At 43.3% G+C, this 22,424-nt stretch overlaps 1 protein-coding gene across 2 annotated transcripts in view; it reads left to right on the forward strand.

Moving 5' to 3' along the window:
- The first annotated feature begins 4,725 nt into the window (after positions 1 to 4,725).
- Positions 4,726 to 22,424, forward strand: part of PIP4K2A (phosphatidylinositol-5-phosphate 4-kinase type 2 alpha) — a 107,605-nt gene continuing 89,906 nt past the window's right edge. For both annotated transcript variants that reach the window (XM_036406312.2, XM_036406314.2), the window contains exon 1: positions 4,726 to 5,018. In XM_036406312.2, the coding sequence (XP_036262205.1) occupies positions 4,878 to 5,018 (141 nt within the window). In that variant the 5' untranslated portion in view covers positions 4,726 to 4,877. The remainder of the gene's footprint in view (positions 5,019 to 22,424) is intronic.

Consider the following 22,424-nt stretch of genomic DNA (forward strand, 5'->3'; position numbering starts at 1 on the left):
ATGCTATAAAAAATTCTGTGAATGGACTGAAATACAACTTCCATGTCATGACAGGCTGCATGAATAAAACTTCCCTCACACCTGCACAAAACTGTCCCTAAGGCATAAGGGAAGAAAGAAAAGACCTGGATTGTGAGTTTGTTCTCTCTGTAGAGAGCCTGTCTCCAAGGCTTAGCTTACAGCAAGGATTAGGGTACAGTTAGAATTAGGGTCAAGGGAAGGACAGCCTGCTGCTTCAGTTGGAATGGGTTTACAAAGGAGCTTCAGAGAAAAACAGTGCAGAGATAATTTGGAAGGGAAAGTGTTTTGGTGTGGGCATTGTTGGGGTATCCTAGTCTAAGTCTCACCCTGTGGTCATAGTTAGGGCTGAGAAAAAGAGAAAACCTAGGGGAAGTTTAGACATTTGGAAGAGGCTAGAAGAGGGCTCTCAAAGTGAAGGGTGGGCTGCAAAGAGAAATTGGCTTCAAGAACTTCTCATTCTGGGCAGTAGCTGAGGGTCATGTCTGAAGCTCAGCCTCTGAGATTAAAGTCACAGTTAGGCTTGAGGGGGGAGCCACAAGCTTCTGCTGCAGTAGGACTGTGAAAGAATGGATAACTGGAAGTGTTAGCTGCAAGGAGAATTTCATTCCCGGAAGTTTTCTGTTTGACCTAGCCCAAGGTAAATTTTAGCCCAAGACTCAGCCTTGGGTTGGGTTTATTGATATGGCTGAGATGGGTTGACCTTGGCTGGATATCAGTAGCCCATCAAGTTATGCTCTCAGTCCCCTCCTCAACTGGACAAGGGGAGCCTCCTAGCCAGGTTCAACTTCACTGCCAATTTTATCAATCTTCTCCTCCCAGTGCAGGAATGGGTGCCTGTGGTCAGGTCATCTCACACTGTCTTTGCTGCTCCATTCTCCTTCCTCCTTTGCTCCAATGTGTGGTCCCTCCTCCAGGAGACAGTTCTCCATGAACTTCTCCAACATGAGTCACTCCCACAGGCTGTAGTTCACAAACTGCTTTAGCATGGGCCATTTCTGCAGGATGCAAGTCCTTCAGGAGCAGACTGCTGCAGTGTGGGTTGACATCTTCTCCCAGAAGCCACCCCTACAGACCCCTGCACAACCAAAACCTTGCCATGCAAAGCCAATAGAGGCTAGGGTTAAAATTAGGGATGAAAGAAAGAGAGGCCAGAGCTGCAACTGAGAGTTGGGTTAGAAAGGAGGTGGGCTGCTAAGAGAACTTGGCTGGGAGACTGTTTTGGCTTGGGAATTAGAAGAGGGGTGACACATTTGATTATGTTTACATCAGGATTAGAGTTAAGGCTGGGAGAAAGAGCCTAGAATTCCAGCAGAAGGAGAGTTAGAGAAGGGCTTTTAAGGGGAAATCTAAGTTCAAGGAACTTGGCAGGGCTGCCTGGTCTGAGGCCTAGCCTGCTCTTATGGTTGGAGTTACAGCTGAGGTTATTTTTGACAAGAGAGTGTAGTGCTGCAGTTAGAACAGGCCTAGCACACCTGGGGTGCAGGAAGAATTTTGTCACAAGAACTTTTTGTTGTGACTGGTGCTCTTCCAACTAATTCTGGCCTGAAGTCCACCTTACAGCTTGTATGAGGGTTAGGGCTGGTGCTGGGAGCCAAAGAGAGCCTAGAGCTGCAGATGAAGGGAAGCTTGAGAGCAGCTGATAGTGAAAAGGTTGGGCCACAGGGATAGCTTGCCTGCAAAAACTTGGTGGTGGAAGCAATGGCTGAGGGGCCTGGTCCAAGGCTCAACATAACTTCTAGGTGTAGGGTGAGGTTTGAGGTTATGTTTGACAGAAGGAAAGAGAGAACAGCTGCAGCTGGCTCAGGGCTAGAAAGTGACTGTCCCAGGGAAGGGTGGGCTGCCAGAAGAACTTGGCAGCAAGAACTTCCTGGTGTAGGCACTGGCACCACATCCAAAGCCCAGCATATGGTTTGTTTGAGGCTTAAGGTTAGAGCTATGAGACACAGAGGACCTGGAGCTGCATCTGGAGTGGAGCTAGAAAGGAGATATTTAAAAAAAAAAGGTGTGGGGTAGAGCAAATGTGGCAGGGAGAATATTTTATTGAGGGCACTGGCTGGGGGTCCTGGTCTAAAGATCTGTGTTAGTGTTAATGTGGGCATTTCGACAGAGAGACCCTAGAGCTGCAGATGTAGGGAGCTTAGAAAGGGAACATGTCAAAGTGTAGACTGTGAGAAGAATGTGCCTGTGACAACATTTTGGTGTGGGCAATGGCTGGGGACCCTACATTGTGACTCAGCATAAAATTACATTTTCCCTCAGGGTCAGTGCTAGAACTGGGGAAGAGAGAGCTGAAGGTGAGTTAAATGAGGTTTGAAAGAGAAGTCTAGGCTGCAAGAAGTAGACTGGGAAAATCTTTACTGTGGGCACTGGCTGGAGGGCCTCAGCCTCTGCTCTGTTTTAAGGGATAGGATTACAATTGAGGGAAAGACATCCCAAGAGGAGTGAAGGCTGCAAATGTAATCAAGTTTTGTCTCTTCAAGTGGTCCCTGTAGCATGGATTCAGTGGAAAACCTGTGCCCACAGTGGTTCCTACAGGAAAGGCAAATACAGGCAACCATCTTTGTTTGTGGTACTTAAAATTGAAGAGGACAAATATTTGCCTCAGACCTTGTCGTATAGATAACGCAGGCCTTTGAATTTTTTTTAAAATTTTGCTGTAATTGTTATGGTCAAGATCTTTTGTTCTTCTGATAAAATAACTTTCTTTAGTGAGAGCTCATATTTGCAGGGAAGAGCTCTTTAGAATCTACGCCAAGATGACAAGAAAGCCTTCTGGAAAAAAGAGCAACTTCCTTCTTCAGCCTTCCCTATAAAAAAACCTATTAAAACGTTTGCTACTTTTACTATTTATAAACCAAAATGCTTCACTATATGGATTTACTCTGGAAAGATGAAGAAAGACACATATGTGGCAGATGTCAGTCATGTTGATGTGTGCAGCATTGCACAATGCTTAGATGTCATGTTCTAAGTGTAATGTAAGGGATAAAATGGGTACTGAACTCTTCCAAAAGTCTGACTTCAAATCTATATTTAGGCATAGAAGTGACCTGCTTTTATTCAAAGGTGCTGACTACTCAGCTGCTTCCATTGACTGCAGCAGAATATAAGGGATTTTTTTGTTGTCGAATCTATTTTCAAGAACAAAAATTACAGTTTAGATCTTTGTAACTCCTAAGTAATTGTGCTGGGAAAAAAAAAGGACAGAAAATTAAATACATCTCTGTTTTGTTCTACTGTCTATAAGATGAAGGCAAGGGACCATAAAATAAATCCCAGTAACTGTTTCTATGCAGGAGGGAGAATAAACATTACTGCTTTGGATTCTAGCATGACAGATAACTTTGCTGTTGAAATCACAATGGCAAAGAGAAATGGAGATGTGCAACACATTTTTAAATTTATGTAAGCCTTTGCTGGGGTCCCAGACTCATGTATTGACCTTAGTTTCCCTGAACAGCCACACCTGGGAACACATTCTGCCCAGGACCTCCACTTTGGCTCAGGTAGGGCACAGTTTAGGTCTTTGCCTGAGCTACATTGTAGGTATACCTGTCTCCAGCTCTGTGTTCTGGTTATACCTTGGGCCTCTCATAGGCAGCTTGCCCTGCACCTCTGTTTCTGGCTCTGGATAGACCCTGTGCCTACATTGTGCCCTCCTGGATGGACCTGGTTCATCTCCTCAGCTTCTCTGGGACTGCTGATGTGATGCGTGCTCTTGCCAGCACCCTGCTCACTGAGTGTGGGCCCAAGCCTTGTCACTGAGGCACTGGGTGCAGTGCGATGATCCTCACTTGCGGTTTGTCCACCTGATGGAGCTGCCCTGCTCTTGCTTCTCCCTAAGGATCTGGAGAAGAATGAACAGCAATGAACAGCAAGATCTACAGCAGGCAGGTCTTGTATTATTCAGAAGCGGATGTATGACTTCTTGTAAAGGCACAGGAGATGTATGCTCTGTGTGGGTACCCGTGGGTACTGACCCCGAACAGTGATGGCAGATGTCATTGAGCTCCTCATCATACAGCGGAGCAGAGCGTATGTGGTGTTTGATAGTTCTGAAATGGGCAGATGTGCCTTTGCAGGATATCGCTGGCCACTGACCACATCCTCGGTGGCCATGGAGGCAATCAAGAAACATTCTGCTGGGGGACTAAAAGCACAGTGAGGTTACGGGGGTGCAATACTCTCGCAGGGGGCCGAGCTTTCTGTATTTGCTGAACGGCGGCTGTGAGAAGCCGCTCTGCTCAGGGAGCCGAGCTGGGGCGGGAGCAGCAGGCAAAGCCCTGCCGCAGAGATTCCTACAGATCCCTTCAGAGAGGGAACTGGAACCCGAGTAACTAGCACACAAACTGTACGAAGTTACAGTGTGAGCGACTAGCTAGCTAAAGAGTAGGGCGAAGGGAGGCTTGCTTTCTCAGAGGACTGGCGATGGGCGTGAGGGCCGGAGGGCAGCGGACGGACACCACCTTTTCCCCCCACCTCCGCAGGCCCCTCTCCCTGAGGGGAGGGAGGCGCGGGCGGCCCCGCTGCCCGCGGCCGCGCAGGCGCCGCGCGCGGGGAACATGCGCAGTGGGGCGGCGGAGCCGGCGCTCCGCGGTTCCCGCGGGGGCGGGGCGGGCGCGCGGTGCGTGGCGGGCGGGCGGCGGCCGCTCCCCGCGGGGGGGGCGGGGCGGGGCCGCCGCGCCGAGCGGGGCCATTTCAGCCGCCAGGCCGGGATGCGCCCGGCGTCCCGCGGCTGCCCGCCCGCCGCCCGCTCGCCCGCGGGGCTGCGGCGCTGATCGCCCCTGCCCTTCTCTCCTGCCCGCTCACCGCTCTGCCCCACACCAGCCCCTTCCACCTCTGCCGCCGGCAGCACCATGGCGGCCCCCAGCAGCATCGTGCCCGTCATGGCGAGTAAAACCAAGACCAAGAAAAAGCACTTCGTGGCGCAAAAAGTGAAGTTGTTCCGGGCTAGCGACCCGCTGCTCAGCGTCCTCATGTGGGGGGTCAACCACTCGGTAAGCGCCGCCGTTCGACCCGCACGAGCCCGCCCGCCTCGCCGGGGCATCGCACCCGGGGGCTGCGGGGGCGTGGGCGGGACCGGGTCAGGCACGTCCCGCCGGGAGCCCCCGCCGGCTGCCGCCCCTCGCCCGGCGGGGCCGGGGGCGCGGTACCGAGCGTGGGCTGTGCGGCGCGGAGCGGCCGCGGTGCCCTGCCCTGGCGCGGGTGATGCGCGGGGTGCCCGCGGTAGCCCGTGCCCGCCCTTTGGCCCCGCCGTTCCGCTCGGCGGCAGCGGGCGGGAGGTGCCCGGGAGGGGACGGTGCTGCGAGCGCAGCCCGAGTAGCTCCGCTCCTGCCGCCGGCCGCGCGCGGGCGTCACATGGATGTGCTGCAGTTGGGAAAAATCCCGGTTATCGGTGGGAACCGGCCAAGTTCGTCCCGTGTCCGTGCAGTTCGCTTCGGCAAGTGTCCGCTGCCGGTGTGCGCGGGGGAGGGGAAGAGGAAGGGCTTGGTGTGGCAAGGCGGCAGAACTGCACCATTTGCGAAGTGCTCCATCACCCTGCGGGGACGGGCGGCCGGGCTCCGGGAGAACCCCCGGCCGGGCGCTGGTCTGCGTTAAAATTAGGAGCCCGGTAAAGATGTCACATGGTTTGGGCATTACGAGGTTCAGGTCGCAGCTTTGCATCTTTAAATAGCCGCCATGGCAGGTTAAAAGTGTAGAGCCCAAAGATCGCCAAAAATCGGGTATCAGGGCAGTTGAGCAAAGAGCGTATTCCGTACTGCTGGTGGAGCGGAGCCTGTACGCCTGTGTCGGGTTTGCATGGGTTACGTCTGCTGCTGAGTAACGAGCCTGTAAGAATGTCAGTGTGCAATTTGAGATCAGACTACAAATTTTGAAACGGCCACATGAAACCGACAGAGCAGCCTGTAGTATTACTCACTATTCCTTTTGTTTCCCACACATCCATATCCCGTGAGTTTTTTACCTCCGTGGATGTTTCAGTAGTTTTTGCCCAAAGCCTGGAGTCTGTGCATCAAGACACAGCTCTGTCAGAGCTGTGTTAAACAGCACAGTGCCTGAAGTGAGGATCATGAGGAAATGCTCTGGCTGTATGTACCAGACAGAGCAGAAGCTTCAGTGAAGTTGAATACTCTGCTTAAGGTAGCACTGTGAGTCGGTAGGAAATGGTGACAAAGGATTTCAAGTTTTCTGTAGGTCATTTATGAGCAGTGACATCCTATGTCATGATCTGATAAGACAGTAGTTATTTATCTACAAAGCAGAAATATCTTTCATTGTGGAAGTGCGTGATATCTGTTTGCCTGATTTGGGCTTAAATAAAAACATTTCTTTTGCTCCTTTTGTAGTGGCTAGTGTTATAGAAAATTCCCAAACAGGCCTCTTTAATGAAAGAAAGCAAACTGGTAATTACAGGGTGAGAGACTTGTACTGAATGGCAGCATGTGCTAGCTGTTCACTGTCTCCCTGAGCAGAGAGGGAGAAGATCACTGATGAAAGCAGAGGTCTTCCTGTTGCAACAGCTCGTTGCTATGTGAGTTCACAGTGGAAATACTACTACTTTTAGAGGAAGGGCCTCTTCACTACAAGTAATAACCAAGTATACAGTGACAAATGCAACACCATATGCAATCCTCACCATCCTGCAGTCATGTGCTGTAGTGTGCATAGCTGTTCCCAGTAGAAAATGTAATAAAGTGTGTTGGTTCATGCACAGAAGATGTAAAATTGTGAACTGAAATCCTCGTATTGGAGACACTCAAAAAAAACAACACCAACAACACTACAGGCTCAGAGAAAAGAGGCTTCACATTCACATGAAGGTGATGGTTGTAGGTGTGAATATCTGTTGTTTTCTGCAGATGCCATTCCATTTCTTTACCCCACTGCAAAATGTAGTCATGAGTAATGCTTGGAGGCCCTGTGGAAGTGAAATCCTGCTGAATGAGAGAGCATGGAAAAAAAGTTAATTTGATGCATCCAAATTAAACGTCTCCTCTTGGCCAAGAATGCGGCATTGAAGTGTTGCAGGCTCCTCTGTTAGATGCTTTTCCTGTCATTTTGAAATGCTTCATGTGGCAATGTCCAGCAAATGAAAATAAGTGTGCAGCATGGTTTAACTCTGTTATCACAAATAAGAGTTTCTCATGGGAGAAATACACACAGTGCATGTGGATTAATTAAGAACAGGAATTAGGAATCCTTAGGTTTCTTAGCAGAATAAACAAGAATCCATAAGCAAAGGCTAGACTAAGAACAGAGCCTATATCATAGTTCATTATGGAAGTAATTAGAACGCAGTAATCATCTGAAAAATTATATTTAAGATTGCCTGTAGTGCCTATCAATTAATGAGACAATAGAAGTCTCAGTCTTACTGTCTTGGGGAATGAGTATATATATTGAAACAGTGAAGCTGAGATGCAGTTACTATGTTTCTGACATTGCTACGTGTTTTGGAAGGAAACACGTGGTGAAGATAAAAAAGGAAAAAATTATTTTTCTGCAGGTTTATTAGCTTTTTAATCTTAGGACTACACTTGATTGTTGAGTTTTGGAGGATTTTCAGAGTTTGAAATTGAATGTGAAGAAGTTAAGGAAAAAAAACCAACAAAGTGTTGTCTTATGTTTCCTTCTAGGACGGGAGAGTTGACTCTAAAGGGAAAACCTAAACATTGGTGTCACAAAGCTGAGGGCTGACAGCAGAGGTGTGAATTCTTAATGGGGGGAAAAATTTGCAGAGGCATGTCTGTTACCCAAGGGTCTTATCAATTACCAACACATTCAAGAAACGGTAAGCAACTTGCTGTTGCTGTTTAGGTAGAAGTAGAGAGATACCTAATGTAAAATCCTGCTTGGTAGTACAGCCAAATTCAGTAAACTTCAGAGGCCATGTGAGAGAACACACAAACATTAACCCATGTCTTATGAAGCAAGAAAAAATGTGTTCACATTCAGAGCTGTAAATTCGTTTCTCGGTGTTCTGACATATGCTGTAGGATGAAGCTTGCTGCTAAGTGAAAGGGAAAGCAACTGTGTCCCATTTTGTAGATCTGATTATAATACTGATGACTTGTAGCAGCAAAGACTAATTGTCAGTGCTTGGGTTTTGCAGGCATCTGCATCATTAGCAGTTGATTTTATCTTGGTCTTTTACCCTGTGTCAGGATAATCTGGCTGTGCTACTGAAATAAATATTTAAACTCAGTGGTTAGTATGACTTACAGCTGTATTTTTAGCTAGCACCATAATTGTATTTAATTTACAACTGATGTGGTAAAAAACATTCTTACCTCTATATTGTCACTGCTGCTGGATTTCCAATAACAGTAGGAAGGAGGAGAGGGAAGGAAGGTGGCATGTAACTTGTTTTTTGTGCCTAAAAATGAAAGCCACAGATTCTGTGTTTTCTGCATCCTATGATAATCATCTGAGGCACAATGATGGTGTGCTCTCACTAGAATTGGTTGCCTGCTTCTGTTAGGAGCTTTTTAGGAAAGCTGGGAATTTGTAGGCTTAGGTCCTTCAAAACATCACCCTGAAAGATGGCAGAAAACTAATGTATGTGGGTTTTTTGTAACTAATTTTGAGGTGAAGAACAGACTGCTGGAAAGCTTGCCTACTGTGTCAACCATTAAATTAAATGTATTTAGGAGAAGAGCATGAATGCCTAATGAATTTATTGAGCATACTGTACAAGTTAAAAAAAAAAAAAAAACAACCAAAAACAAACAGGCCCCCCCCACACCCCCCAGCCCCTGGAATCTGTAATCACCATCTGTTTCTTGGATGATTACAAGCTGATCCAAAAATTTACCAGTGCCTGACTTCTCAATGGCACTTGCTGCCTAATAAGCAAGTGTGGAGAAACAAGAATACATGGATAAAATTACTTCCCCCCCAGCACTTTGTGGAGTACATCAGAAGGAGTGTACTTTCTGTGGCTAAAGAATTCAACACACAGTAAATTCCACGACCTTCTTCAACTGCTCACATGAGGCTCTGTGAGCTTCATGCTACTGTTGCACTGTTCCTTGTATTCTTGCTCGATATTTTTAACAGAAGTGGAACAACCCCGGATAGAATCATGAAAAGAGAGCTGTGGGACTCCAATCTGTCAGTATACCTCTTGGATTCCTTCACCTTAGAGTTAGAAACTGGGAGGGGGGTAAAAGCATGACAAGTAAATGCATCTTTCTTCCCCTCTCATGCAGTAAGATATATTTGACCCCTTTAAGAATGTTTCTGTATCTGCAGAAAGCTATAAAGTGTCTGTTCTAGTCAGTTTTCAGTTTGGGGGTTTTCTCAGCTAGTATACTGGTCTTTCCTGTTACAAACTTCCACCCAGACAAATACACAAGTAGCTCACTTATTAATTAATACTTGTCCTTAAATTTTAACATGTCACTGGAGAGCTTGTTAGGTAAAGTTGGACCTCTTGGTTGTGGCATAAATCACTTTTCTTAGTCCTGACTTACCTAGCATCTCTCCTAGGAACTTTCTGTCCTGACACATGGTACATATAGGAAAATAACACTGAAAAGCTGTTATTGAGTTGTTCTGTAGGAAGATGAAACCTAAATAATTGAAATCTAAGTGATGCCCTCTGGAATACAAACTCCATGTTTATGATTAGTTTTCATTAAAGAAAGGGTGAGACTGGTTGACCTAACAAGCCCACAGCACTTAGTCCTAGTGGTGTGCCTTCAGAAGTCACAGGAATTGAAAACTTCTGTGTCCATATTTTTAATATAGTCATAAATGATGATGTGACTGGTGGCACCCTGAGGATATGGAACCATAATATTGACTCATGGCACTGACTGTCAGTACAGCAGGTTGGTTGGAAACTCTTGGGGTGGGGAGGGCTACTCATCACTTGTCAGGTGTGGTTTTACTATTTGTGTTTAATGCAAAGCATCACTGCTGCAACTGTGTTATAAGTGGCTTTTCAAAACTAAGGCAAAGTAAAACTAAAGGTCTTAAGATGTTCAACAGTGAGTTTGGAAAAAAAAAATCTTTTGAATTGTTTAATGGAGGTGGTGTTAGGCTATGGGAGAAGGCTCTTTCTAAGAAGCCGGAAGAAACAATGTATTAAAAAGCATTGATTACATCAGAGCAGATAATAAAGCAATTAAAACTATTTTAAACTAGACAGTTGGGCACTCAGCCCAGATGTTTGCATATAGAAGGAAGCAGAGCAGGAAGAGCTATTTATTGAAAACTTGGTTCTTTTTTGGGTGTCAAGCTCTGTGTACTGAAGAAATTAATTTGATACTGCTTTTGCAACTGAGTGGATGGACTAATAAAAATAAATTGTAAATATTATGGTTAGGTTAAGGGTAGTAAACATGCCTCCATGAAATACAAATGGGGGTGATATTTCATGTCCTTCTGTAAACTATTGCAAGGGACACATGCAATAGCTTCTGTTAGGGATGAGAGTGGGAGAGCTATGAAAGAGCTCTGACAGCAGTTTCAAAACCACTTTCTGTAGTTTCTTCCAATCTACAAGATAAGGTGCTGCAAAGGCTAGGGTCATTTTTTTTTCCCTGTGGGTTTTTGAAACTGAATTTCATTAACCCCAGCAGAAAGGGCTGGACAATGTTCCATGAAGCAAATAGGCAGCATGAATTGGTCTTGTTGGCTCAACTTAGTTGTCTTATTTGAGTATGCTGCACCACATGCCTTAAGAGTCTCTAGGGTATTGTTTTTTAATTCCTTGCTCATTAAAGCAGACACTTGCATTATGCCCATTGCCAGGGGCTGGTAGATGTTTGTTTTCCTCCTGTAGTTTCAGGGTGGCAAACTTTGTTTACAATAACTGACTCACCCCATTATTCAGTTCCTGTTCTACAGTCCTGTTTTCTGTTCTTCCTTGAAAACATCTTGTGCCTTAGGGATCTGTACAGTGGCTGTACATTGTGCAACCTCATGACAACTTTAGAGTAAGGTGAAACTACCCATTATTTACAGGTCTTCAATGTAATCTTGCCAAAACTAAGCACTTGGGAGTTGTAGTCATTTTGGCTTACGGATATCTTGACTTGTTGAGAGGTTAGTCATCTTGGTTGTTAACTATGAGGTTTTAAAGATTTGAAAGTAGTACATGTTCATTCCATACTCCAGTATGAATTCATTATTTTATCTTTACTTCCAAGGCATTTTTCCATGTGTTTCCATTTCTTTTACTTGGTACTTACTATGTAATATCTAACCCAAGTTCTGATTTCCCTTCCTCATTTTCACTATTGGTAACTCATGTGTTTGCACTTAGCAAAATAGTTGAAGCAGTCTAAGAAATGGCTGCCTTGCTATGGAGGTAATGAATGACAAACCTTGTTAGTTTTCATAGTCTGCATCCTGGTGCATGGTGAAATGGGTTACCTTTAAATTGTTGAGATAGTGACTTCTTGCATGTGGTTTGCTATGTGATCATCTGTCTTATGATCTTCCTGTTGAGCCTCTATAAAAAGTTGATTAGTTTTGTGTTGAGAGATTGCTTAATAAGGGTGTTATGAAAATTGTTTAAAGTAACTGAATGCCATAGTGATGGATCTAAAACTGAAAAGAAAATGTTAGCTTTATCTTCAAAGGATGGGGTTGAATAGTTTGCAGTAGAAGTACTTAATGGCCATACACCTTTTAGAGTACTTGATTTTCATCTGGCTTGGTGAACAGCTACCTTGTGTACTGAAGCAAGGTAATTAGTCTAATCCAGCTCATTGTGTGCATTGTAAGTTCCCAAGGCAATCCTAACATTCTTAACACAACTGTGAGTATATGCATGATCCTTTTAGATTGTAAGACAAAAATCACATTCCCTTATGTGCCATTATTAGAAAGCCTGTGGAGCTCCTTGGTGAGATTGAGACTTATAGAACCACCTTTCAGCTGCTTGAGCTAACTGGGTTTGTCTCACCTTTCCTCATCTCCCTCCTGATGTCTTAGTCATATGCTGACTCACAACTCAGCCATACCTGTGTTTGCATTTTATCGATCTCTGCCATTACTGTCTTCCTGGTTAACAAGTTCACCTGTATCTGTTTTCCTTATTAATTATTACTCAGCTCCAAAGTGATAATCCAGCAAAAATAATACATTTTGAGGAGTTTTTTAGATGGACCATAATTCATTGAAGTTCGTGGTCCAGCTATGCAAACAGCTGTGCCAGCACAAAGAATGTGGATTTCATGCAATAACAGAAGAGATGGAGGAAAATCACTTCCTTGTAAGGAAGTGCCAGTTTAAGCTAGTGTAAGGTTAGACAAACTACAACCTCCATAATATTGAAGGCTGCTAAAGCTGGGACTGCTGGACTGGTTTCCATTCTCTCTGGTACTGGTCTGATCCTATGGCAGGTTCATTTGGGAGATACACTAACAGAAAAAGAAATGCAGAAAAGTGAATGGGGTAGGAGTTGTGTACCACAAAAGGCCATATTTTTAAGTGTCAGTCTCAGCTTAAAAAAGGAATTGCAAACACTGCAGGGAGCATAAAGGGAAGAGTCTGATGTATGTATACTCAGAGGTGAGTTTTTATAGCAGCTTAAGGACAGTTGGAGGGACTTGTATAGCTTTAGAGTGGGCAGTTTAACTGACCACTTGTCTCCTATCTATAGCTCAGTTTCATGTGTAATAACCTCAAGTTAAACTGTTGTCCACAGTAAAAAAACCCACTTGAGTAGAGAACTCTCACTGGATTCTGCACTTGTAATGAGGAGACCTTTCTCAACTATTTTAGTCTCTTGAAATAGTGTATTTTGAAAAAGACAAAACTGTCTATATGGCACCCATTGGTTTCTGGTCATCTCTACAGTCTTTGTTTTTAGAATATGGTAAAACCTCTAACTTCATAACTTGCATATCCAGAGACTGAATATCTTCAGAAAAGTTGTAATGGTTTCCTAGGGGCTGGAGTTTTTGAAGTTGCTTTTAGAGGTAGCTGCCAACATTTGGAAGAACTTCTAAACAATAATAATTCTTGAGAATTCTACCTTTAAATAGTCTCCTGCAGCCTATCAAGTATGTGGCTGTAGCAGTCACTGACTTTTTTTGGGGGGGGGAGGGAGTATTTTGGGGTTTTTTTGGGGAGGGAGGAAAATAACCAACTTGGTTAGCTAAAGACCAGTTAAAAGAAAGTGGCTTATTAATAGTTTAACTGTACTGAACTGAAATTGAGAAATATCTGATATGCTTCTGGTGCCAAGCCTCAATAAGTATGTTGTTCAGTGTTTTGTAGACCCTTGCTAGATCATGTGGGTAACAAAAGCATTTTTGGTACACCAGGTTATGATGTCAGTGTTGCTGGCTGTGCTTTTTATTTGCTCAGTATGCTTTTCTCTCTCAGAAATGTAAGTTTTCTGTAGTTAGTGTTTATTGGTGTTGTGGTGTGGTGTGACCCTTGTGGGTTGGGTTCTGAGTGATTATAACAAAACTTTCTACAGGAGTTAAGAGAGAAATAGTTGTTAAAGTTTGTGGTTGTTGGGGCCCTTTACAATGTGCAAATCTCATGTATTATGGTTTCCTGGAGCTGAGCAAAAGTTGGAGATTGACATAACAAAAACAAGGTTGCTAATCTCTGAGCTCCTGCTTTGGTCTTCCTGATTTTTTGTATTTTGAGCTGAGCATAAAGCTAGTTTTAGGAGACCAAGTTGCAAAACACCAAAAATTGAGAAAACGGTTGAGTTGAGGAATGGGCTATCTATTTTTATTTCTGGAAGAGGAAGGACTTACCAACACATGCTGTCTCAGCTGGCTGTTCAAAAGAGCTGGTTTTCTCTTGGGAAAGACAGCAGTCTCAGACCAGCTGACTTTACTGCAAAGTTCATTCCAAATCTCCTCAGTCACTGCAAACTTGCAGGTAGAGGGCTTAGAAATGACTCACTCAAACTGAAATGTGGTGTCAGATGCTTGACACCAGCTTCCTGTGCAGTGCCTTGGGGTTGATGCTAATTAGGGTGTCCCTGCTGCTCTCAATGTGTGTTCCCCCTGCCCTTAGTACAGAGGAGAATTGAAAAGAAATTTTCTCGTTTAATAATTCTTTTAGGTCTTAAGCAGAATTGTCAGATTAATGTGCTTTCAGTCTGACTCATGATTTGCTTTGCAGTGTGTGGTATGTTAACCAGCCTTCTCCTGTGATGACACAGTGGACAGGACCAAACAAGAAAAGCTTTCTGGATATTCCTCAGGCTTAAAGGAGACAAGTGGTAAAAGTCGTTTACAGAAACAAAACCATAGTGGCTTGTTAACAAACCTGTGTACCTGCTTGCAGGCAAAAAGCACTGCAGCCACTGATTTTGGAACCTCTTGCCCATTCTGTTCCTGATATAGCAGCTTTTCCAGCTGTTATTTTGGGCTTCAGCTGATTCAACAATGCTGCTTTCTCTTTCTACCTATAGCTGCAGGCAGTTGTGGCTGGTTATTTCATTTGAGTGAGCAATGTCCTTCAGGCTATGTTGGCTCAGGGATGTTAATAGGGTTCAGATGTCGGTGAGCTCACAGAATCCTGCACCCCTTGTCACTATTTGCTTGTTCTGTTGCAGAACATCAAAGCAAAACACTATTGAAATATTGAGTTTTTTGACTATTGCTAATGCAGTATGCCTTTTTCTTGGTGTGTGTGGTGGATTTCTCTTCTTCACAATCTTTCCCACCTGTTGAGGTTTTTTTCCCATTTTACAACAGTAACCTGTTGTTGCTATTGGTGCTTTTTTTTTTTTTTTGCACTTTCCTCTTCAGGCATTATTTTTGTACTCAATGACTCTATCAGAGAAGTATATTGCAAGTTTCTCCTTGGAAGATGCCATTCCATAGGATATTTTTAATATTCCTGTCTTGAGGAAATCTGCCAGACTTAAATATTTAAGTCAAGTTTTTAATTTTCTGGTGAGCAACTTGCTGAGGTTCCTGGCTGAATGTGACTTGCTTTACAATAAAAGGTTAAGCACCTAGCAAGTTATTGGAAGAGCCTGAAAGTAGTGGTTGCTCCTGCATGATGTGCTGGTCACCTGAAAGATGAAGATTTATTGGATTCTGATGGGTGATGAGTCTTTTACAATGGGCTGCTTCTTGCTCACTGCTCTGGAGCAATGTGCCTGAGGTCTTCTTCACCCCATTATAAATGCCCTTCAAGATGTAGGAGACTCTTTCCTGAAAAGCCATGTTTCTTACTGTTTTACAGTAAGTTGTTAAGCCATCCTTATAGTATTTGACATTTAAAAATGCTTGTTTCATCCATGTGCCTTAAGACTTTCTAGTGTCATGAAAACACTGTTTGATTTTTGTCACTAGATAGAATACTGTTCTTGTGGCAGCACAATGCTGAAAAGTTCAGAAATGAAAAACAGATGAGGGATATAGAAATATGTCTAGCTGGCAGACAGTAATTCATGCTGTTACTATGTGCATATGATTATCTCAATAGCAAGGCTAAAATTCACTTTAAAACTGCATCCACAGCTTAAGAGATCCTGTGGGTTTTTTTATTTACAAGTGACATTGATTTAAACAGTCATATTTTAATGGGTGTAACTTTATGGAGTTGAGTTGGCCAAGATGTCAGGTGGAACTGGACACAAGGGCACAGACATCAGTGTACTCAGGTGGTGGAAAGTAACTACTGAAGTAACTGGCTTGGTTTTATTTGTGTTGCCATGGGACCCTTTTTGAATTGAAGACTTCATCCAGGAGATCTGTGTCACATAAGCCCATAACTGAGGTTTCAGGATTGCTTGTTTTTCAGTCAGACTCATGTTTTGACCAATAGTGGCCTTTTGATATGCAAAATGGAAAGGAATTTGGATCCTCCATGTCTTGCTGATAGTCTTGAAATATATCTAGCCTATTCCAAAAAAGGAATAAAAAAGCGGCCGAGTGTGAAATGTTCTATGAACGTTTGACATTTGGTGAAAGGCTTTGAAATGAGATAATTTGGGACACACTGATTTCTGACATGGGAAGCACTGTACTTAAATAATAAAAACCTAGGCCTTCATTAAAGGAAGAACATAGATTTGGTTGTGTGGAGTTCTTAAGATCAAGTTGTATAGCTACCTGTAAAGACAAAGTTTTATTCCAAAGGTTTCCCTGATTTTTGTCACCTGCTATTGCAAACAGGCTCAAATAGTGGTGTAAGCTGGCATGGATCATTTGGATGATGAAATCTAATACTATGGCTTCAAGTAGGTGGAAGAAGCATCTGAGAGCCAAGATAGTAAAGCATGATCCTTGAGCTACATTTTCCCTGCTACTTATTTACCTTTGCTTCACTATCAAGTCTGAGCTCAGAATTGGTTTGTTAGATTCGTGCTTGCTATGTTTTCCCCCTTACTTGAATATAAGTTTTTCACAGAAGTTGCTGTGTAACCTCCCATGCTAGGCAGCTCTGCTGAGGGATACAAAATCTTTCTGGCTACTGTGGAGTGTATGTGGAGCCTTGCTCCATGCTTTTGATGCACCCTGCTTTTCCACACAATGCAATATGGACTAATAGTAGTTGTTTAGGTAGTAGTGTTCGTCTCTCTCCTCAAGTGAGAAATACTCCTCAGAAGTATGTCAACTACTTGAAATACAATTCTGTGGGCTGTAACCATGTAGGTACTTAGTTTGTGGAAATGATCTCTCAGTTGTTGAAGTTTGTTTTGTCCAGGAATGCTAAACTTTGTTACAGCATAGTTGTTGATGTAGTTATGCCATACAGCAATCTCTACAATTTGTGCTAGACTTTGTGACCACTCTTTAAAAAACATTCAGTTTTATTTGAGTTTTCAGGTATATCTAATGTCTCAGAGCTTGAGGTAGGGTGGATAAAAGGGACCAGACAAACCAGAAGTGAAAATGCTCAGCTTCTGGACTCTTTGAACATAAAATAAACAGTGTGCAGTGAGTCACAGCACTGCTGCTAAATAACTGAGGGGAGCTTGCAAGTTTTAGATTTTTTTTTTTAATGGACTGTCCAAAGGACTGGTATTGTTGAATTTTACTGTATCTTCCAGGACAGATAAGCTGCTTTCCTGCCTAATTAACTGATTGCTTTCTGAAGTGTTTCCTAAAGCTTTGAGATCCTGTGCATTTACATGTATTTGCATAAGTAATGCACAAAGGAAAGTGCTCAGGAGAATCTGACTGGGGCTTCTGGTGGAGTTGGCAGCACTCACTGTTGCACAAGGTACCTGTTTCACAGCTCCCCCAGTGAGCAGACAGCTTTGCAGCCACCTTGGAGGGGCATGGTAAATGGAACAGTGATAGAAGTGCAGTCAAACAAATCCAGCCTGCAGCTCTGCCTTTGGGCCAGTCAAGCTGGCACAGGTCATGGACACTGAAATCTGCTCTTAAAGCATCCAGGGTGACTGATCAGAGAGAGGTGCCCATGCTGTGGATGTCTTAAGTTTTGGAATGGTAATTGCCACCAAAAATTAGAACAAAATAACTTGGTTTTAAAGTAATTGTGCACAATTTTTTAAGCTAACCACCAATGAAAACTCCACAACATTGTTAGTCATCTTCAATTATCCAGGCCATGACTGCAAAATGGTTGCATGACTCTCTATTGTAAATATAAAATATATCCTGTGTTAGTATAAACATTTTCTGCCTAAGTGACACTTCTTAGCTCCATCAGTATGAAACTGAAGACATTTAATCTTGTTAATTTTCCATGGTGATTTACTAATGAACTATTTAAATTATTTATTGGCTTCCCCCCCACCCCCTTCCAAGGGGTACTTAAGGTCAGGAAGTATGAAATAACTTAACCTGACACCAGTAATACTGCAGTGTAATACCTTCACTCCTGAAGATTTCCAAAGCTCTAAAGCTAGCATTGTACTTTCACTCTCCACATGTGGAAGAGGAAGGGTGTTTTGCAGAGTAGAGGGGAATTTTGTTTGGGGATTTACATGGCTTTCAGTTGTCTTTCTCTGATTTCTGGCCAAGTTGTTATATAAAAGCATGGCTTCATCGTGAGTGTGGGCTTCCCTAAAACCTGTCCTTTCCAGGGGTGAGCTCAGCTGCCAGCAGTGTGTGTGTCTGGTCAGCTGCCTGCCTGCTGAAAACCAGCTCCGTGTGAAGGCAGGCAGGGGAGAGCAGAAAGGACAGGAATGGGATGCAAGCACTGCTGGGAACAGTGGGCAGGAGAGCACGCTGGGAGATGAGCTGTGTGATGCCTTGCTGCAGAGATAAGGCTAAGCCTTGATCTGTGCCAGCTGTGAACTGGCATAGTTCACATAGTTCCTTTTTGGGACTCTGTTGGTTTCTCTCCCTGCATGGAGTGTAGTGATTTTGAAACTTGGAAGGTTGTAATGGTGATCCTCAAGAGGAGGAGCAATAGATGAAAAAGTGCAATCTGTCAGCTGCTGCTTGAAGTTACTGCTTCTATAGGTTTTACCAGCAGCCTTATTCTAATAAGCTTCTTTATTCTTGAGCTTGTTGTCCTCTAACAACAGATACCAAATCTCTTAACACTTAATCAATTTTTGCTTTCTGTGTCAAGAAAAGAAGCACTAAAATCTGACAACTTTGATATTGCCAGTTTCAATATCAGTCTTTTAGGGGAGATGTTTTTAGATGTAAATACCAGAAATGCTAGGCAACTAAAATGCAAAGGAAATGAAAGTATAATGAAAGTCTCTGGTATGTGATTTTGTAAAAATCCCTTTGGAATACAGATAGTCCATATCCATGGTAGCTTTCGGTATCTTGAAGTGCTTCAGTTTGTCCTAGTGGGAGGCACTGACACCAGTTTTAGTCTACAGCTGAACCTAAAAATGAATCTGTTGGACTTTGTCCATCAAAAGGCAGTATTCTGTCTTTAATATTGTGGGTTTTGGAGTAAGTGATAAGGAAACCTGAACAAACCATTCTCCTGCCTCTTTGCCAAGAAATGGAAAAGTCATTCTACTTCTTTCAGTTAGTACTCTGATGAGACTCCTTCCTGGCATTATATGAGACTATTGGAAATCTTCACAGAAATTATATTCTTTTTTCCATGCCTAGAGTCTCTTCCTGTCTATTTTTGAATGCACATCACTTACACCTCCATTGTTGTGTCCCCTTCCAGTTTAGGGTTGTGTCTAGGGTAAATCTTTCCCTTGAGAAACAATTTATGCTTACTCTGAATAACCATTTGCCAGATAGGTAAAGCTGTGTTAGCTTGCTTACATCTCTATGTCCTTAGGGACCCTGACTGTATGCTCCTGGTAGGAGGCTTGGAAGTGATAGCTTGTGGCTCATTTTCTGGTGTTGCTTTGCTTTTACTTTCTTTCAGCCACAGTTGTTGGTTTTTGGTCCTGTTCTTCCCCCCCACTAACATTGTAGCTTTGGCCAAATTGTTTTATAGAGAGGAGGAAATATTTTTGGGAAATTGAGCACTTATTTTCTGGTGGGATCTGACAAGTACTGCAGTCACTGGAAAAGGGACAGGCTGAGCTGCCTGGTGGGATGCAGGAGCAATGAGTCTGTCCCCTTGTGATAGGAGCAAACTGGCTTGGTGTCCTGCATCCCACTTTTAACTTCCCATACTGGGAGCACTTGTAGACTCTCACCACAGTGCTACTCTATAGGTGCCTTGGCAAGCAGGTACAATACCTACATGGGTGAAAAAGTAAGAGAACTCTAATTGAAATTACAATATGTTTGTGCAGCCACTGTGTGCTGCCATATGTTTTACATGGTGCATCTAACAGTTAACTGGCTTACTAAAAAAGACCTTCAGCATCTACTGTTGGTCCAACATACCATTTTAATTTCCCTTTGTTTAGAGACTGACATCTCTCTCTGCTGCTTCAATAAGAGATGTGCTTCAGATTCAAGTGCTTTCTCTCCTGAGTGACCTATTTGTATTTTCTCCTGTGGTCTTTCTATTAGGCTGTGTCCCAGCAGTGTGAATTGCAGAGCAGCAGTGCTACCTGTGGCTTAAGGTACAGGGATAAATAACTCCGATCAAGCCCTTCTCAGCTGTGTCTGTGGCTTCAATAAAAGGAGGCTGAGTTCCTACTGCTTAGTTTATGCTGGCTCTAGTATTTGTCTGATGATCCAGTAAATCAATTCAGCTTGCTAAAAGACCAGAGACTAATCTGGCAAAAAGTCTGTGTTTTGGGCTTTTATTTTGTTCTCATTTTTGCTGGGTTCATAGGCTGAATCAACTTGCCTTCTGGTTTTAGGGGTTGTTGGTAGAAAGGGGAAAAGCAGGCAAGACTATTCCCACTTGCCAAGTGGCAAATAATGTAATTCAGCTTAGCTGGGAAGCAAAAGGCTGGAAAAACCACAGCCTGAGCTGGTCTTGCTGCTGGCTACTGTCTGGGTAGGTCACCAGCTGAGCTCAACAAAAGGCATGTTGAATGCCAGGGAGTGGGAGGCTGTATCTGGCTGACAAGCTGGGTCACTGCTGTGGAGCTGCACTGGAGAAGGCAATGAGCACAGTTAGCACTCTGGGGCTGCATTGTATTGTACAGTGGGATTCTGAGTTTGAAGGAGTTATTCTGACTATGACTTTTCCCTTTCTTATGCTATTAGGCTTCCATTCATCAAACCTGATACCTGGCAGTACTCAGGTACTTGCACTGATGTGCTTTCAAGTGCAGCTTCTAGTCTGTGTGAGCTGTAATGCACACACTTTGTGAAATATTCTAGCTCTTCCTTTAATGATGGCAGAGCTTGGTGTGGGCTTGAGGAATTCAGAGTTGAGTTGACCCCACATGTGACATGTGCATCAAATACTTCCAGAGTATTCTGGACCTGCAAGCGAACAAACACCATTGTGCTTTGTGGGGTGTTTTCTGCTTCCCTTTCTATCACTATTTCTGCAAGAGCTTTTAGTCATCACTACCTGCCTTCTTTTTTATTTCTTTTCATAACCTGGATGTCCTGGTATCTTACCTAAGTAAAACACTGTATTATATGAAGGTCACTAAAGAGATTTGTGACTGCATGGCAGATGTTCTTGGGAGATATACTCACCAGATTTCTTGGATTGTGGCCAAACTGACTTCTCATTTTTATATTAAAGACTTTCAGGTATTGTGATTAGTTTTAACACTTCCTCCTCCTTTCAGGATTCTCTGCACAAGACTATTGTAAGAGCTATGTATTAGTGCATGCCATGACTAATGAGCAGTAGTGGCTAATGAAGCTTTGGAGACGAGCATTTTGATGCCTGTCTCTAACATACTTGTAGACAGCTCTGGTAAATGCTTGAAAGCTTTCATTTTTTTGTCTCAATAGATTAAATTTCATACTTGAATTCAAATCTTAGATGCTCCTTATGGTTTGTTGATGTTAGGTGTCTCTAGTGCCTTTTCTACAGCTCATTTGCAAAATGTACCAGAGTTGCAATTTAGGTGGCATTAAGTATGTCTGACTGTGTACATCTGCAGCATGCAAGTGTACTAGTGGTGAGGTAGACAGCTACTTTTTATATGTGCCACAAAAGAAAATTGTAAATACTGCACCAAGGGTGGAGAATGGCATATTCAAGTAAATCCTTGTAATTTCAGGGGACTTAAAACACAATCAGTGGTCTTGGCAGATGGCCAAGGGCACAAGCGGCTTCTGGAACTCTTCCAGCTGTTAATGGAGTGTGGGTTCTGATTAAATTTACTGTGGCCACTGAGTCTTGGTCTGCTTGTCTCTGTATGTGTTAATGTACGCTTTTCTAACAATTAATATTTAATTTTAAAATCTGTTTTAATACTCAAAAGCAGCTTTACAGTATCCTCACGACATAGATCTCTCCTTTATGTTAAGCACAATGAAGACTGAAACTCCAGCAGCATGAGGGAAGCCCTACCATCTAAACTAGCTGTCGTAAAAGCCTTGAAATATTTGTGCTGGCAACCTTGCAGCCTCCCAAGGAACACTGCTGCATTAGTTATGTGAAATCCATTCTACAGTTGACATAATTAACTGATTACAAAAAATAAAATCTAATATAGTAGAATTGTGGCATGGTCAATGGGGTCTTTGACAAGACTTCAGGGTGGTAGTTTGGACATGAGCCTGCTGGATTGGCTGCTTTTCCATTTTACTGTAGCTGAAAGTGTTGCAAAGAAATGGACTCGTAGGGCAGTCCCTTGTACTTCCAGATACATCAGTGAAAGGAAGAATATATTAAAGATGGCTTTAGGATGAGGTTATTCTTTTAATTTGGAAGAAATGGGAAGTATCTTAACCCCAAAGAGTAAATTCATAAGAATTGCCAGGCTCATGCCAAGACAAGTTCAGTTCTGCAAGAGCGCTCCTGTTAAAAGGCTACAAACACTTTTACATCACCAATAGTTTGAGACAAGGGGAAAGTAGATTACTGTAGCATTTGTGTAAGGGCTGGTATGGTCCTACAGAGTAGGTGGCTGTACATTGGATTAGTTCAGCTCTCTACATAGAAGTATGCTATATTTATTTTTTTTTACC

Source organism: Molothrus ater, chromosome 1, assembly GCF_012460135.2.
Source record: "Molothrus ater isolate BHLD 08-10-18 breed brown headed cowbird chromosome 1, BPBGC_Mater_1.1, whole genome shotgun sequence".
Taxonomy (NCBI): Eukaryota; Metazoa; Chordata; class Aves; order Passeriformes; family Icteridae; genus Molothrus; species Molothrus ater.